Source organism: Muscardinus avellanarius (genome assembly GCF_963383645.1).
Source record: "Muscardinus avellanarius genome assembly, chromosome: 16".
NCBI lineage: Eukaryota > Metazoa > Chordata > Mammalia > Rodentia > Gliridae > Muscardinus > Muscardinus avellanarius.
In genome coordinates this window covers 5817795-5834944 of record NC_137802.1, presented here as the reverse complement: position 1 = coordinate 5834944, position 17150 = coordinate 5817795, and the positions used below count along the sequence as shown (strand labels likewise).

Below are 17150 nucleotides of genomic sequence, written 5' to 3'. Positions count from 1 at the left end.
ATTGTCATTCCCGGACAGCCTCAGCTACTTAGTGAAAGCACTTTGCAACTCAGTGAGACCCTGGTTCAAAATAAAGAATAAGCCGGGCGCGGTGGCGCACGCTTGTCATCCCCGCGCTTGGGAGGTGGAGACAGGAGGATCGCGCAGGTTCAAAGCCAGCCGCGCGCGCTGGCTTAGGAGACCCTGTTTCCAAATAAAAATGTAAAAGTAGGTCTGGGAGTGTAGCCTGGAGGTAGAAGGGCTTCCAGGAACCCCAGTACCACCAAAAAGAAAGAAAGAGAATAAAAAATAGGACTGGGGGTGTAGCTCAGAGGTAAAATGCCTGTGGGTTCCATCCCCAGTACCGCAAAAAAAAAAAAAAAAAAAAATTGCTGAGGCTGGACTTGAACCTGTGATCCTTCTCTCTCAACCTCCCATGTTGCAGGCGTGCACCCCCCAGCTTTATTTTGAAACCGCCTCCCCAAGTTGCCCAGATTGGCCTCAAATTTGTAATCCCCCCGCCTCAGCCTCCCAAGTGGCTGGGACTACAGGTGTGAGCCACCCTGCCAACTGAAATGGCTGATTTTTAAACTTTGTTTTGGGTTTGGACCATGCATAGGAGCAGTAGAAACAACAGGAAACGTGTTAGATTTCCTTAAGTGCAAAACTACCTGCAAGACAGGGCAAAAGTCATGAGCACGTAAGTTTTCTTCACTGGCCTGACCGCACCTGCACAGAAAAGCGCTGAAAGCTTGAGATGGCTCAGTGAAGACAGGCGGCGTGCATTCGTGTCTGGGTGGTTTTAGGGAATGAGCCCAGGAATTACAGCGTGCGTGCGTGCGTGCGTGCGTGCGTGCGTGCGTGTGTGTGTGTGTGTGTGTGTGTGTGTTACTGGGGATGGAACCCAGGGGCTTTCTACCCCTGGGCTATACTCCCAGACCTATTTTATATTTTATTTGGAAACAGGGTCTCACTAAGTTGCTGAGAGCCTCACTCAGTAGCTGAGGCTGGCTTCGAACCTGCGCGATCCTCCTGTCTCAGCCTCCCAAGTACTGGGATTACAAGGGTGTGCCGCCACGCCCGACTTCTAGTGTTTTATCTAAAACAGGCCCTCACTGCTGATTGGACCCAGGGTGAAGTTCTACTTCTGAGCTACACCCCCAGCCCTATTTTATTTATTTACCTATTTGTGGTACTGGTGAACTGAACCCAGGGTTGTTCTACTTCTGAGCTACACTCCCAGGCCTGTTTTATTTTTTAGTTTGGATACAGGGTCTCACTAAGTTGCTTAGAGCTTCCCTAAGTTGCTGAGGCGGGCTTCGAACCTGCGATTCTCTTGTCTCAACCTCCCAAATACTGAGATTGCAGGGCTGTGCCTTCCTTCAAAGCCCACTGCTATACCCCAGTTCATGGATTCATCACTGGAATTTCCTTCCCGCCTACACACCGCAGGTCCTAGTCCGTCTTGGCCCCGCCCCTGCTAGTATGGCCACGCCCTACCCTCTGGCCACGCCCCGGCCCATCTGGCTCCGCCCCGGCCCACGCCAGCGGTCCCAGGCGGGCGGAACAGATAGTGTCTGGCCCTCCGCTCCACGTCGCCTGTCCGGACTCTAAATCCTGGAGCACCGAGCGCGCTGGAGGACGCTGTTCGCCGTGGGCTTCCGGGCGCACGCGGCGGCCGCCGTCAGACCGGAATTCCCGGCGCCCCGCGGTCGCTGTCGGTGCGCAGATCTCTGCCGCAGCCATGGGGATCTTGGAGAAGATCTCGGAGATCGAGAAGGAGATCGCGCGGACGCAGAAGAACAAGGGTGAGGGCCGGCCCGGGGTGGCCTTCGTTTCTGCCCGCCTCAGTTTTCCTGTCTGTAAAATGGGGGAACAGCTGCAGCCACAGCTGGAGCCGGCTCCGAGGCCGCCCGGCGCGCCCGAGGCAGGGCCAGACACATGCGGCCCAACTCCCCTGTTTGACGGCAGAGTCGCCAAGAGATCCGATCGGTGCTAGACCCGGTCACCGGGCAAAGAAATCCTAGCTGACAGAGCCGGCATCTCACCCAGAGAGAGACGGGGCCGGGGTTCGAACCCCGGTCTTCGGTGGCCCGGGGCGTTCATGCCCGGCTCTATTTTTAAATTATGTTTTGTGGTGCTGGGGATGGAGCCCAGGGGCATTCTACCTCCAGGCCACACTGCCAGACCTATTTTTTATATTTTATTTGGAGACAGGTCTCACTAAGTTGCTGAGAGCCTCACTAAATAGCTGAGGCTGGCTGCGAACCTGCGCCATCCTCCTGTCTCAGCCTCCCAAGCGCTGGGATTACAAGTGTGCGCCACCACGCCCAGCTGTTATTCTTGATTTTGAACCAGGGTGTCACTAAGTTGCGGGGACCTCACTAAGTAGCTGAGGCTGACCACGAACCTGCGATCCTCCTTTCTCAGCCTCCCAAGCACTGGGTTTACATGTGTGCACCACTAAGCCTGGCTCGAGAACTCAATATTTAAAGTAAGCATCTAAAGCCGGGCCTGGTGGCGCATGCTTGTAATCCCAGTATTTGGGAGGATCTGGGTTCACGGCCAGCCTCAGCTACTTAGTGAGGCCCCAGTGAGACCCTGTTTCAAAATAAAGAATAAAAAAAAAAAAAAATAGGGCTAGGGAGATGGCTCAGAGGTAGAACACTCCTGGGTTCCATCCCCAGTACCTCAAACATAAATAAATGAAGTAAGCATCTAGCCAGCCACGGTAGCACACGCTTGTAATCCCAGCATTAGAGAGGCTGAGACAGGAGGATCGTGGTTCGAGGACAGCCTCAGCTACTTAGTGAGGCCCTTGTGATTCAATGAGACCCTGTTTCAAAATAAAGAATAAGCCGGGCGTGGTGGCGCACACTTGTAATCCCAGCATTCGGGAGGCTGAGACCAGAGGATCATGGTTCGCGGACAGCCTCAGCTACTCAATGAGGCCATATGTAGCTCAGTGAGACCCGGTTTCAAAATAAAGAATAAAAAATAAGAATAAAAAATAGGGCTGAGGGTGTAGCTCGGCAGTAGAATGCCCCTGGATTCCAGACCCGTAAAAAAAAAAAAAAACAGAAGAGAGAGAGAGAGAAAGGAGAAGTTTGTTTCTGACAGAAGGAACAACTATTATAAAGGCCTAGAGGCAGGAGTGAACTTGGGATATTCAGGTATCAAAAGGCAGAGCAGAGCTGGGCCTGTGGCGCAGGCCTCTAACGCCTGTAATCCCAGTATTTGGGAGGCTGAGACAGGAGGGTTACAGGTTCAAAGCCACCATCAGCTGCTTAGTGAGGCCCTCTGCAACTTAATGAGACCCTGTTTCAAAAATAAAGAATAGCCGGGCGTGGTGCCGTAGCATTCATTCGAGAGGCTGAGACCAGAAGATCACAGTTCGCGGACAGCCTCAGCTCCTTAGTGAGGCCCTCTGCAACTCAGTGAGACCCGGTTTCAAAATAAAGAATAAAAAAATAGGGCAGGGGGTGTAGCTTGGAGTTTGAATGTCCCTGGTTTCCATCCCCAGACCCACAAAAATAAAGAAAGAAAAATAAAATAACGAATAGCCGGGCGTGGGGGCGCACGCTTGTAATCCTAGAGCTTGGGAGGCTGAGACAGGAGTATTGCACGGGTTCGAAGCCAGCCTCAGCTACTGAGTGAGGCTCTCAGCAACTTAGTGAGACCGTGTTTCCAAATAAAATAAAAAATAAAAAATAGGTCTGGGAGTAGAGCCCAGCGGTAGAAAGAAAGTCCCCGAGTTCTACCCCCAGTACCACAAACAGGGAGGCTGGGGGCATAAGCTCAGATCGAATGCCCCTGAGTTCCACCTCCAATAACCCCCCCCCCTCAAAAAAAGGAAAAATTTGTTAATCCTTGAAATTTAATTCCTCGTCAATCACATAACTTATATACCCACAGCATTTGAAAAAATACCCATGTAATGTCTTGACAGTGATATAAAGGAGAAGAAATGGGAAAGTAATTTATAGTGGGAATAATGTTTATGTCACTGTTTGAATGCTGGACGCCACCAAGACCGATGTCGTGATAACAGCGGTATGCGCCGCACACCTCCGCGCAGCAGGGCCTGGCAGTGGAGGGCAGGCGGGGGGGGGGGGGGGGTTCAGGTAGCCTGCCCGCGTGTTGCCATAGCAACAGGGCATCCCCAGATGGTAACGCTCCGGCCTTCCCTTACTGAGCACAGCAGTTACATCCCTGGGAATTGCGGTACTAGGGATGGAACCCAGGGGCATTCGACCTCCGAGCTGCACCCCCAGCCCTATTTTTTATTCTTTATCTTGAAACCGGGTCTCATGAGTTGCAGAGGGCCTAAGTAGCTGAGGCTGTCCGCGAACCGTGATCCTCCTGTCTTAGCCTTGTTATTATTATTATTATCATTATCATTATTATTATTATTATTAGTGGTGGTACTGGGGTTCCTGGAAACCCTTCTACCTCCGGGCTACACTCCCAAACCTATTTTATATTTTTATTTGGAAACAGGGTCTCTTAAGCCAGCGAGGCTGGCTTGGAACCCGTGCGATCCTCGTCTCAGCCTCCCAAGCGCTGGGATTACAAGCCTGCGCCACCACGCCCGGCTATTTTATTTTATTTTTGAAAGAGGGTCTCACCAAGTTGTGGGGGCCTCCCCAAATTGCTGAGGCTGGCCTTGAACTTGTGATCCTTCCATCTCACCCTCCCTAGTATGGGGGGTTACAGGTATGCGCCACCACACCCGCCCGCCATCCCTGTGAATTTTAATGCATATTAACACTGCCAAGAAGGCCTTGTGTTTACCTGTCAGCAGAGTTAGGTTCTAGGCCCTGAGGATCCCCATCCAGAGGACAAGATCTTACCGTAAATGAAGGGAAGCCAGGCCTGGGGGCGCACATCCCAGTACTTGGGAGGCTCAGACAAGAGGATTACAGGTTCAAGGCCAGCCTCAGCAACGAAGCAGACCCTGTCTCAAAAAAATAAAATAGGCCTTGGGGGCATACCTCCGCTAGAATGCTTCTAGGCTCAACCTCTAGTATCAAATAAATGAGGGGAGAAGCCAAGGTACGCTTTAAGGAGATGGGTATTTTTTTTTTTTTTCCTGATCTCTCTGTGGCAATTGCAGTCCAGTTCTGGTGCTCCCGGCGAGCCCTTGGCCCCTGAGTGGGCTGCACCCGCCCGCCAAGCTTAGAGGCACTTACCTTCTTTTCTTTTCTTTTTTTTCTTTTTTTTTTTTTTTGGCACTGGGAATGAAACCCAGGGGCAGTCTATCTCTGAGCTCCACCCCTAGCCCTGTTTTTTTGATTCTTTATTTTGAAACAGGGTCTCACTGAGTTGCAAAGAGCCTCACTAAGTAGCTGAGGCTGTCCTCAAACCGTGAGCCTCCTGTCTCAGCCTCCCAAGTGCCGGGATTATAAGCATGCGCCACCACGCCCGGCTCTTTTCCTTTTTTTTTGGTACTGGGGATGGAACCCAGGGCATTCTACTTCTGAGCTACACCCCCAGCCCTATTTTTATTCTCTCTTTGGAAACAGGGACTCACTGAGTTGCAGAGGGCCTCACTAAGTAGCTGAGGCTGTCCGCGAACCGCGATCCTCCTGCCTCAGCCTCCCAAGTCCTGGGATGACAAGCGTGCGCCGCCACGCCCGGCCTGGACACTTAGCTTCTGTCTTGCCTTCCATCCTGTAGCCACCGAGTATCACCTGGGCCTGCTGAAAGCAAAACTTGCCAAGTATCGGGCCCAGCTGCTGGAGCCGTCCAAATCCGCCTCGTCCAAAGGGGAGGGCTTCGACGTCATGAAGTCCGGGGACGCCCGAGTGGCGCTCATTGGATTTCCCTCTGTGGGTAAGGTCAGTGACGGTCAGTGCGGGCCCCGGGGACTGTGCTGGTCGGCCTTTCACTGCTGTGGGAAAGGGCCTGAGAAAGGAGAAAATAGGGTTGGGGGTGAGGCTCAGAAGTAGACTGCCTCTGGGTTCAATTCCCAATACTGCAAAAAAATAATAATAATAATAAAGTTTCTTCCGAGGAGCTGCTCAGTAGCTGGGCTTGGTAGCTCTTGCCCGTAATGGCAGATTCCAAGCTAGCTTCAGTAACTTGATGTTTCAAAATAAAATAGGAAGCCGGGCGTGGTGGCGCACGCTTGTCATCCCCGCGCTTGGGAGGCTGAGACTGGACGATCGCGCAGGTTCGAAGCCAGCCTCAGCTACTTAGTGAGGCTCTCAGCAACTTAGTGAGACCCTGTTTCCAAATAAAATATAAAATGGGTCTGGGAGTATAGCCCGGAGGTAGAAAGCCTCTGGGTTCCACCCCCAGTACCACCAAAAAAATAAATAAAATTAAATAAAATAGGAAAACCCTGAGCGACTCTACACTAAGCGGTAGAGTGCGCTTGACTTTATCCCCAGGGCCACAAACAAACAAAAAAAAAAAGATTTTAAAGCTAAAATGATGGAGATCGGATGGTCCTGGGTTCCATCCCCAGTAAGGCAAAACAAACAAACAAACAAAACAAAACAAAAAACTAAACTGAAGAGTTACTAGGAATGAAACCCAAGGGTATTTTTGGTTTTTGTTTTCTTTTTTTTACTATCCCCAGCCCTATTATTTATTTATTTATTTATTTATTTATTTATTTATTGCAGTACTGGGATGGAACCCAGGGGCATTCTACCTCCGAGGTACATCCCAGCCCTATTTTTTTATTCTTTATTTATTTATTTATTTATTTATTTTTTTGGTGGTACTGGGGTTCCTGGAAGCCCTTCTACCTCCGGGCTACACTCCCAGACCTATTTTTACATTTTTATTTGGAAACAGGGTCTCCTAAGCCAGCGCACGGGGTCGAACCTGCGCGGTCCTCCTGTCTCTGCCTCCCAAGTGCGGGGATTACAAGCGTGCGCCACCACGCCCGGCTATTCTTTATTTTTTAATATATTAATTTTTGTGTGTGTGTGTGTGTGTGAGTCTGGGAATGGAACCCAGGGGAATTTGACCTCTGAACTACACCCCTTGCCCTATATATTTTTTTTTTCTGAAACAGGGTCTCACTGAGTTGCAAAGGGCCTCACTAAGTAGCTGAGGCTGTCCGCGAACCGCGATCCTCCTGTCTCAGCCTCCCAAATGCTGGGATTACAAGTGTGCACCACCACGCCCAGCTTCTTTATTTTTTGAAACAGTCTCACTGAGTTGCAAAGGGCCTCACTAAGTAGCTGAGGCTGTCTGTGAACCGCGATCCTCCTGTCTCAGCCTCCCGAATGCTGGGGTTACAAGCGGGCCGAGTACGAGCTCTCCCTCTGCGGGAGGGCCCGGCCTCACCCACGGTGTCGGACAGCACCTGTCGGACAGCACCGTAGAGTCCCCACTGTCGCCTCCCGCGGTGTCGCCAGGTGCCCGGCAGACACTGCTCTGCCGACCCATCCATCAAGACACGTCCCGCTTCCTCCCTGGGCAGCAGCAAACGCAGGGACCAGGACTCACAAATGCTGTGGGCCCGCAAGGGCCTGGAGGGCCAGCTAGAAACACGAAGAGCTCCTGGTTCCTGTGGGGAGCCCCTTAGAAACCAGAGACCTAGCCAGGCACCGTGGTGCACTCCTGTGAACCCAGTCCTTGGGAGGTCCGGGCAGGAGGCTCCCAGCTTCAAGGCCAAGTGGTAACTTAGCAGGACCCAGTTTCTTTCTTTCTGTGTCTGGAACCCAAGGGCCTTCTACCTCTGAGCTACACCCTAGGCCTGGTTTTTTACTTGGAAACGTAGTCTCGCTAAGTTGCGAAGGCTGGCCTGTGCCACCATGCCCAGGTAACAGACCAGTTTTAAAATTTAAAATTTTAAATTTTAAAATGCCGGGCTTGTTGGAGCACGCTTATAATCCCCGTGCTTGGGAGGCGGAGATGGGAGGATCGCAGGTTTTCAGCCAGCCTCAGCTCCTTAGTGAGGCCCTCCATAACTTAGTGAAGCCCTGTTGAAAAAATAAAGAATTAAAAATAGGGCTGGGGGTTCAATTCCCCATACCACAACAAAATAAATAAATAAAAAGGAAGCCAGACCTGTTGGAGCAGCCCTGTAATCTTACTACTTGGGAGGCTGAGATAGGACCAGCATGTGGAATCCGAGCAAGACCCTGTTTCAAAATAAACAATAGCCGGGGAGGCGGAGACAGGAGGATCGCGCAGGTTCGAAGCCAGCCGTGCTGGCTTAGGAGACCCGGTTTCCAAATAAAAATATTTAAAAAAAAATAGGTCTGGGGAGTGTAGCCCGGAGGTAGAAGGGTTTCCAGATACCCCAGTACCCCCAAAATATAAAATAAATAAATAAATAAATATAAAAAATCAAGTAGATTTGGGGTGTGGCTCAGAAGAGCACTCCTGGGTCAGTCCCCAGTACCACAAAAGAAAAAGGTAGAAAGAAGGAAGCCAGGTGCCTCCGTGCACCAGAGACCGGCCTGAGGCCTCCGGTACTGGGCCCGCCCTCCCAGGGCCAGAGGTGACTCCCTGCACACCCACCCAGGGCCCCCGGGCAAGGGCAGGAAGGCTCTTCCTGCCGCCGCTGCAGCGGGCCCAGCCTGGGCTCTTCCAGGGCCAAGACTCCTCAGTGCAGCGGCCTTCTCCCCTCCTAGTCCACCTTCCTGAGTCTGATGACCTCCACGGCCAGCGAAGCCGCGTCCTACGAGTTCACCACCCTCACCTGTATCCCTGGGGTCGTTGAAGTAAGTGGGTGCCCGTGGCCCGGGGGGAGGGCGTGGGCTCGTTCACCACCTGCTGGTCTGCACCTGCGCGTGTGTGCAGGGGGGGGCAGAGAAAGGTCTGAGAGTGGGGTCCCTGCGTGGGGGTGACTCCAAGCTGAGCTGCTTTACCCTTGAATGCTGGCGCTTCTTCTCGGGCCCCCAGGGATGCCTGGCTGTAAAGCTTCAGAGCCTTGGGCATTGAGTTACCGCGGTGCAACAATGGCTTTGTGCGGGGCCATTGCCACCAGCGATGGGTTCTGTGGCACAGACACTCTCAAGAGCCTCCCAGAAAGCTCCTGGGCTGCGGCCTGTGCCCGGCCAGGTGCTGATGAGGCCGGGACGCGGCCACGGTTGTCCCTGAGCTGCAGGGCCAGCGGAGGTGACCTGGTCCAAGCAGTCCCTTGGCCAGCGCTTCCCGGCCTCTCCCTACCCTTGTTCTCATCTGCCCCCAGTACAAAGGCGCCAACATCCAGCTCCTGGACCTTCCCGGAATCATCGAGGGCGCAGCACAAGGTAGGGACGGGCCGGCTGGGTGGAGCGCGGCCCCTGGTTGGTGGAAGTGTGTGTGGTGGTGGCGGGGACCACCCCGACCCCCGGCTCCCTTACCCCGTGTGCTGGAAAGGACAGGCTCCGGTCCAGATGCTGGCACGCACCAGCTTTGTGTTTGGGGCGTCTCTAGGCAGAGCCTCAGTTTCCCTATCTGTCACGAGCCTGGTTACCCCAGGATTACGGCGCAGCTCCAAGAACCAAGTGAGAAAATGTTCTGGAAGCATCTAGCCCAGGCTAGCACAGTAGGAGTGGGAGAACACCGCCATTGCTACTCCGTCCCTCCCCGGGGACAGCGACGTCCAAAGCACGTCCGCTCTTCTGGATCAAAGAACGGTGCCCGGAGGCCTCGGGGCGGGTGGCACGCGGCAAGACCACGGGCAGGAGTCCGAGCGGGTGCAGGGGCACGTGCCTGTGATCCCAGCCTTGGGAGGCTGAGACGGGAGGATCACGGGTTCGAGGTTACTGCCTCAACAACCTAGGGAGACCCTGTTTTGAAATAAAAAAATAAAACAGGCCAGGGTGTAGCTCAGAGGTAGAAAGCCCCTGGTCTATCCCCGGTACTACACACAGAGAAGAAGATGGGAGCCCAGGGTGTCCTGGGCTGGGTGGACGTCACCTGGGTGGTGTTCCCCTGTAACCGCTCCCTCTACCCATCCAGGGAAAGGCCGTGGCCGGCAGGTGATCGCGGTAGCACGCACAGCAGACGTGGTCATCATGATGTTGGACGCCACCAAGGGAGAGGTGCAGAGGTCTGCGCGGTGGGCAGGGGCGGGCTGAGTGTCTGGGCGGGCCCATGCGTGCCTGGGCTTGTGCGGGTGGCCCGTCTGTGGAGGTCTGGGTGCCCTGGTTACCTCGCAGGGGCCCCCACGGCCGGCCCGTGCGCACCTTGTATGGACGGGGTCTGCTCCCCTCTGGCTGCGGAGGGGCTTGGAGGCTGCTGGCTCGGGATTGCTGGGGAGGGGCTCCGGGGGGGGGCTGATGGGAGGGGCTCCCCGGGGGCTGATGGGAGGGGCTCCCGGTGGCTGATGGGAGGGGCTCCCACCACGCTCTGCCCAGGGCTCTGCTGGAGAAGGAGCTGGAGTCGGTGGGCATCCGCCTCAACAAGCACAAACCCAACATCTACTTCAAGGTAGGCTCCTCTGGCGTCTCGGGGCAGCCTGCGCGGGCGCTCCGGCCGTCGCCCCGTCGTCACCAGCCCTCTTGTCCCTGTCTCCTGCCCCAGCCCAAGAAAGGCGGCGGCATCTCCTTCAACTCGACGGTCACGCTGACGCAGTGCTCGGAGAAGCTGGCGCAGCTCATCTTACATGAGTACAGCATCCTTCCCGGAGGGCGGCCGCCGGGGGCTGCCCGGCCCGCACCGCAGTGACTTCTCCCCGCTCCGGGGGTCAGCTGACATGCTGGGAAGAAGACAAGATGTCCTGGGAAACGGGGTCCCACCCAGGGGGCCCCTGGGGAAGACCCACGGGCTGGGGGAAATTTTCATAGTGTGGTTTGGAGGTAGATAAACGGAGAGGGCACCTCCAGCTCTAAAATCTCGTAAAAGCTGGGCGTGGTGGCGCAGCCCTGCAATCCCAGCATTGGGGAGGCTGAGGCAGGAGGATCACGGTTCAAGGACAGCCTCAGCTACTTAGGCCCTCCGCAACTCAGTGAGACCCTGTTTCAAAATAAAGAATCAAAAATAGGACTGGGGGCGTAGCTCAGAGGTCAAATGTCCCTGGATTTCATCCCAATACCACTAAAAAAAAGTCTTGTAAAACCTGTCAAGCAGATCGTAGCTAAGGCCCTCTCAAGCCAGCACACTCCCTGCTCTGCTCTTGGGGGCCATTTGGAGGGGGCCACTGCACACAAGTTCCCCTTAACCTGAGCCCCTCAGAGATCTTCAACGCGGAGGTGCTGTTCCGAGAGGACTGTTCCCCGGACGAGTTCATCGACGTGATCGTCGGCAACCGGGTGTACATGCCCTGCCTGTATGTAAGTGGCGCCCGCACCCAGATGCCTGCAGGGAGCCCCGTGGGCCCACCCAACCTCTCCTCGGAATGAAGCCTTGGGTCCTGCCCCAGCTGGACTGTTCCCTCCCCTCCCTCCGTCCCTGAGCCTCCGTGGCTGTCCAGCCTTGCAGACCTGGAGAGCTTGAATCCGGGGCCCCAGCCCGGCCTCTCCTTGCAGGGGTAGTGGCCATCCTCAGGCCCCTTCAGCCTTCCCTGGCTGCGAGTGGCGATGTGGGGGCACCCGGGTGAGCTAAGCGGCTGTGTGGCCTGGGAGGCCCTTTCCTGCCCCTGCACTGCTCTCTGCCCCGCCATCCACCATGCCTTTTCAATTTCAGGTGTATAACAAAATCGACCAGATCTCCATGGAGGAAGTAGACCGCCTGGCCCGGAAGCCCAACAGCGTGGTCATCAGGTGAGGCGCTGGGCCTCTGGGCTGCCCTGTCCCTGCGTGCCGATCCAGACGATGGGCCTGGCCACCTCCACTGTGTGGGAGCGGGAAAGCCAGGCACCTGGCCAAGGCCAGCTTCTCCTCCTGGGGAGAGCTCTCTTGTGAGGCCCGCAGCACCTCGGTCCCCGTAAGGTCCCTGTGGGCTCCCCAGGGCCCGCTGCAGCCCCAGGCAGTCCTGGGTGCCTCCATCGAGGGCGGGCGCTGAGCTGAGGGTGCGGCCATTGTGAGCACCCCTGGCGGGAGCACCATTGCTCTTCGGTTGGCGGGTGCCTGTGCCTAGCCAGCAGGGCTCGCCCTCCCTGATGATGGCGCAGGCCTCTGAGCCTGGGGCCTCCGCCTCAGTAGCCGCCCTCCTCCTGCAGCTGCGGCATGAAGCTGAACCTGGACTACCTGCTGGAGATGCTCTGGGAATACCTGGCCCTGACCTGCATCTACACCAAGAAGAGAGGGCGTGAGTTGGGGCCGCCCCGAGTGGAGCCCCTGCCCCGCCCCCTCTGCAGGGGAGGGGCTCAGTGCTGCCCCGGAGCCTCCCGGAACCCTCGTTATGACCGTCTGTGTCAAACCTGACCTTGCTGACAAGTGGCAAGAGGCCACCTTGCTGCCTAAGCCGCAGCATCAGACGCCCATCTCTCTGCCCAGTCCGCATGTCCTGAGGGCTCCTCCCAGGGGCCACTGCGGTGGGCGGTGGGCGGTGGGCAGGTGAGTCCTGGACTCTGTCTTGGCCTTCCGCGTTAAGGTCAGAGTCATGGAAGGCAGCGCGAGGATCACACCGAGGGTGTGAGGGATAGCGGGGGCCCGGGGAGGAACCCTGAAGCCACACAGGCCGTGCCTGGCGACGCTCTCCCCTCTTCCCGCAGAGAGGCCAGACTTCTCCGACGCCATCATTCTCCGGAAAGGGGCCTCTGTGGAGCACGTGGTGAGTAGAGGCTCCCTCACCCTCATCACTCAGAAGGAGCTGCACCTCGGAGGTTTCAGGCCGCCGGCAGGCTGTGGACACCGTGCCAGCCCTTCTTGGAGTCCGCGCCGCTGGGGAAGCTTCCTCTGCCCTCTGAGCCCGGCCGCTTGCAAGGGGGGTGTGGGCTTCAGTCAGGCCGGAGAGGAGCGGGAAGTGCCAGGCAGCCGGGCAAGCAGGTGCTAAGGCCCCAGGGCAGAGGTGGAGAGAAGAGAAGCCAGGGCACGGGGGGCCGCACCGCGCCTCAGGGGCCGCCCCTCAGCAGCCCCCTCCCTCAGCACGCGCACAGCCGCCTGCACAGGAGCGAGGCATGGTAGGCTCCAAGGAGGAAGGGTCTTTCTGCTCCGGCACACTTTGTTTTATTGGGGTTTTGGGGGGGTTTTTTTTGTTTTTTTGGTGGTACTGAGGTTCCTGGAAACCCTTCTACCTCCGGGCTACACTCCCAGACACCTATTTTTTAATATATTTTTATTTGGAAACAGGGTCTCTTAAGCCAGGGAGGCTGGCTTCCTGTTTCCGCCTCCCAAGTGCGGGGATTACAAGCGTGCGCCACCACGCCCGGCACACTTTGTTTTTGTTAAAAATACGGGCTTTTGTCAGGCGTGGTGGCGAGCACTTGTAATACCCATACTTGGGGGGCTGAGACAGGAGAATTGCAGGTTTGAGGTCAGCCTAAGCAAGTAGTGATACTCTCATCACCCTAATGAGACCCTGTTTCAAAATAAAAATGAAAAATAGGGCTGGGGGGAATAGCTCAGAGGTAGACTGTCCCTGAGTTCAATCTCTAGTACCACTAAAAAAGGGGGGGACAGCAGTGGTCATGGTGGGCCTGTGGTGGACCCACAGCTCCTGTCTCCAGCTCAGCGCAGAGTCTTCGGGGTTTCAAAAGAGCCCAAGCGATACGTGGCCCTGCTCGTTTAATCTTCCCAGTGGTGGCGCCTCCTTCAGTGACGGGCGAGCTGGGGCACCTACAGCCTGTGCACGGCCAGGGGTGGCCTCCAGCCTCGGCGTCCTCTCTGGCCCAGGGAGGGGGAGGAGGCCCCGCGTGCTGGAAGTGATCGTGGTGGGCGGGCGCCCCTGTCACCGGACGTAGAGCCCCTTTGTGGCTGTGGCTTGGTCACCCAAAGAAAACCAAGATCCGCTGGCGTCTCGCATTTGCTCAGGAAACGCTCTTGCAGGCCTGGACCTGTGAGAGCCATGGGCCTCGCACAGTCTGTTCCCTGCCACCGTCACCATGGCAACCAGCAGCCCACACCCCAGGCGGCACTGGCCAGCCCTCCAGGGTCTCCTTCCAGCTTCCTGGTGGCACTGGGATTCTGGTGACCTTCATCTCTGCCCAGGAGTGGGGCAGAGGTTGGGGACACGGGCAAGAGCCAGGGGCCAAGCATCTTTTAGGCCGCGTTCAGGAGAGGTGGGCAGAGGCCGCTGAACTGCCAGCTTGTTCTGACCAGGCTCCGGGGCAGGCCTGGGGGCATCGGGCCCACTCGGAGCCGCACAGGGCTGTTTTAGATGGGGTGCACGGAGCCCTCACCCCAAGGCCTGGACCGTGGGAGCACCTGGCCCGGGGTGCTGCTGCCGGGGGCTTCATCTTCCTGTCTGACTTGTGTCCTCTAGTGCCACCGAATCCACCGGTCGCTCGCCAGCCAGTTCAAGTACGCCCTGGTGTGGGTGAGTTGTAGTGGGAAGTGGCGTGGCCGGGCGGTGGGGACCGAGCAGGGGTCTGCAGCATCTTGCCGCCCTGCGGGGTGGAGCCTCGTGTCTGTCTTCTGCCTCTCAGAGTGTGGGTCCACCCAGGCAGGCCAGGAACGGACGGGCGTCTGGGGGCCGGGTCCCCGCTTCCCCCACCCGGCCTGAGCTGACGCGGCCCCTCCCCACCGCCCCGCCCCAGGGAACCAGCACCAAGTACAGCCCGCAGCGCGTGGGCTTGACCCACACCATGGAGCACGAAGACGTCATCCAGATAGTGAAGAAGTAGTGAGTGCGCCAGGAGCCGCCCCAGCCAAACCCAGGCAGGAAACACCCACACCCCAGGAGACGGCCCTCGCGCCTGCTGCTTCCAGAAGCTGCTTCAGCAGATGAGGATTAACTGGGACCTGGGCTCTGCTGGAGCCTTGCCCTGGAGCCCGATCCCTCCTAGGGGCTCCAGGTCGGGAGCCCCGGCCTGTGCCCCATCTCCGGTCCTCGCTCCCCACCTGCTCACAGCCAGGCCTGACGCCCGTGGTGGACTCCAAGCTGGCGGGAGCCGGGTCCCCAGCTCCTGCCGTCTTCTCTGGGCTCGGGAAGGACCCCAGACAGCAGCCGCAGGAGGCCCCTCCTGCGCAGGGCTGGCCCATGGTGGGAACCAGGTCTCAGTCCAGATGGGCCCAAAGTGCCTCCCCTGTCGGCCCCACCCAGCACAGCCCAGGACCTGGCCCACACCCTGGGGTCGTGCGCTTGGGTGCCATATTTCTCGCTCAGCCTCTGGTCTCTGCTTTCCATTCTAAAATAAAGGATTGGACGTGATTTCTGTCCAGACTGCGGGAAAGTCAGTAAACTCTTTGGAACTTGTGTGTGAGGAGGATGGGTGGGGGTACACAGGCCAGCCATGAACCTGGCACAGCAGGGGCTGCTGGGAACCCAGCCAAGCTTGGGCTGGCAGGGGGGAGGCTGGTCCTCCCTGGCCTGGCACGGGAGGGCTGCCAGGGCTGCAGGCTCCCAGCGCAGCCAAGGCAGGTGGCATGTCCAGGAGGCCCTTGCATCTGTGGCGAGGTTGCAGGTGGGTGGGGGGCTTCTCTGCGAGTGCGAGGTCACCTTGAGCCTGGAATGGGGTGCTAGTGGGGGCCTCCTGCCGAGGGCAGTCAAGGGAAGAGTGAGTCATGGGGACGGCTTCCCACAGGAGGAGGAGGGTCCCCGGCACAGCTGGGGTACAGACCCCCCAGGGGCCTCGGGCCAGGCTGGGGAAGCAGGGCTGCTGCCTGGCCCTCCAGGCTGTTCCCAGCCCTATCAGCTGCTTGCTCCTTTCCAGAGACAAAACAGGAATAATAGACATCATTAAATATACATGGGGCCCCAGGCGGCCAGCGTGGTGGGCTGGGCCTCCCCTCCCTTCCCCAGGAGAGCTGCCCGCTGGGTCTGCCGGGTGCCGCTCCTAGGGCCAGACACAGGCCCCCTGCTAGGAGGCATGCAGGCGGGGAGCAGTCCGTGGGACCCAGGTAAGGGGATGGGCCCTGGGTCCTCGGGGTCTGCTGCGGGCCCCCAGGCGCCAGGGGAGAGGTGGGACGGCGCAGCAAGAGCTAACCCAGCACAGGGCCTTCTCTGCGCCTTGGTGCCTTCTCCACAAGACGGGCACAAGGCTCACGCGGTCCCTCGGCGATGGCGGTGCCCCAAAGCAGGTAAATGCTTGCTGGATTAGCTGGCTCCTTTCCCAGTGTCCCCAGCCGGGCCGTCAGGGCCCAAGAGCTGGCTCCTGCCCGGAGGAGGGGGTACATTCCTACATCTCACCCAGGGAGAGTCAGGAAGGCCCTGAGCTCAGGCCTCGGGCCCCGTCCAGGGCCTTTCTGCCCTCTGCACTGTCTGGGAGAGAGCGGGAGACGCGGTCGGGGACTGGGGTCCAGGCTCTGGCCGTGCGTGCCTGCATATGTGCCCGCGTACCCTGGACGGCTCATTTCCCAGCTGGCCCTGCTGTGGATTCGGGGTGCAGACTGGGCTTTCTGGATGCGTCATCAGCATGGTTGCACCATCTGAGTCTGTGCGGTAGACACGGATGGGCATGGTGACCAGGTCACTGGGACATGGCAGCTCAAGGTACCCTCAGGGATGGGGAGGCCCCAAGAGCCCCCCAAGGTCCGCAGCCCTAAAACTCCAGGGGCAACTCCAGGGTTGGGCATCCCTGTGTGTTAACCACCCTGTGCCCACCTCGTAGCCCCTGGTGGCCACGGGTGGCTTGCGGTCTCATCAGATTGGCAGCCCGGGGGTGGCCTGGCCTGCAGCTTTAGAAGAATCAGGTGCTGAGGAGTCCGGCAAAGAATGTCCATCTGTCTGTCTGTCTGACGTCTGTACTTCATTCTCTGTGACCTTTCTTCTCTACTTTACCTTCCACAGTCCCTCATTTCAAAACTCCCCTTCAACAAGAAACCCCAGCTGTCTGGCGGGGCCTGTTGGCCCAGGCCTGTGATCACAGTACTCAGGGAGGCTGAGGAGGGCAGGTTCAAGGCCAGCCTCAACAACTTAAGTGAGACTCTCAGTGACCTAGCAAGACCCGGTTTCAAAACAAATTTAAAAAAAGGGACGGAAAGCCGGGGGAAAGCCGGGCGTGGTGGCGCGCTTGTAATCCCCGCGCTTGGGAGGCAGAGACAGGAGGATCCCGCAGGTTCGAAACCAGCCTCGCTGGCTTAAGAGACCCTGTTTCCAAATAAAAATATAAAATAGGTCTGCGAGTGTAGCCTGGAGGATCTAGGTTCAATCTCCAGTACCAAAGAAAGAGAAAAAAAGAAGAAAAAGAAACTTCAGCTCCTCTGGTCTGGCTAGTACGGTGGTACACACCTGTG

General features: G+C 57.3%; 1 protein-coding gene across 2 annotated transcripts; it reads left to right on the top strand.

The window, feature by feature from the left end:
* Window positions 1-1723: 1723 nt before the first annotated feature.
* Window positions 1724-14599, top strand: DRG2 (developmentally regulated GTP binding protein 2; the record flags this gene model as incomplete). Of its 2 annotated transcripts, none has more annotated exons than XM_080712658.1 (13): window positions 1724-1787; window positions 5659-5819; window positions 8580-8669; window positions 9140-9200; window positions 9895-9985; window positions 10293-10365; window positions 10459-10551; window positions 11112-11207; window positions 11560-11636; window positions 12035-12123; window positions 12530-12588; window positions 14239-14292; window positions 14513-14599. In XM_080712658.1, 13 exons carry the CDS (start codon window positions 1724-1726, stop codon window positions 14597-14599), a joined length of 1095 nt encoding a protein of 364 aa, XP_080568784.1. The 2 variants fall into 2 exon arrangements, with proteins under 2 accessions (XP_080568784.1, XP_080568785.1); XM_080712659.1 differs by having other exon boundaries at window positions 14239-14276; window positions 14513-14552.
* Window positions 14600-17150: the final 2551 nt, after the last annotated feature.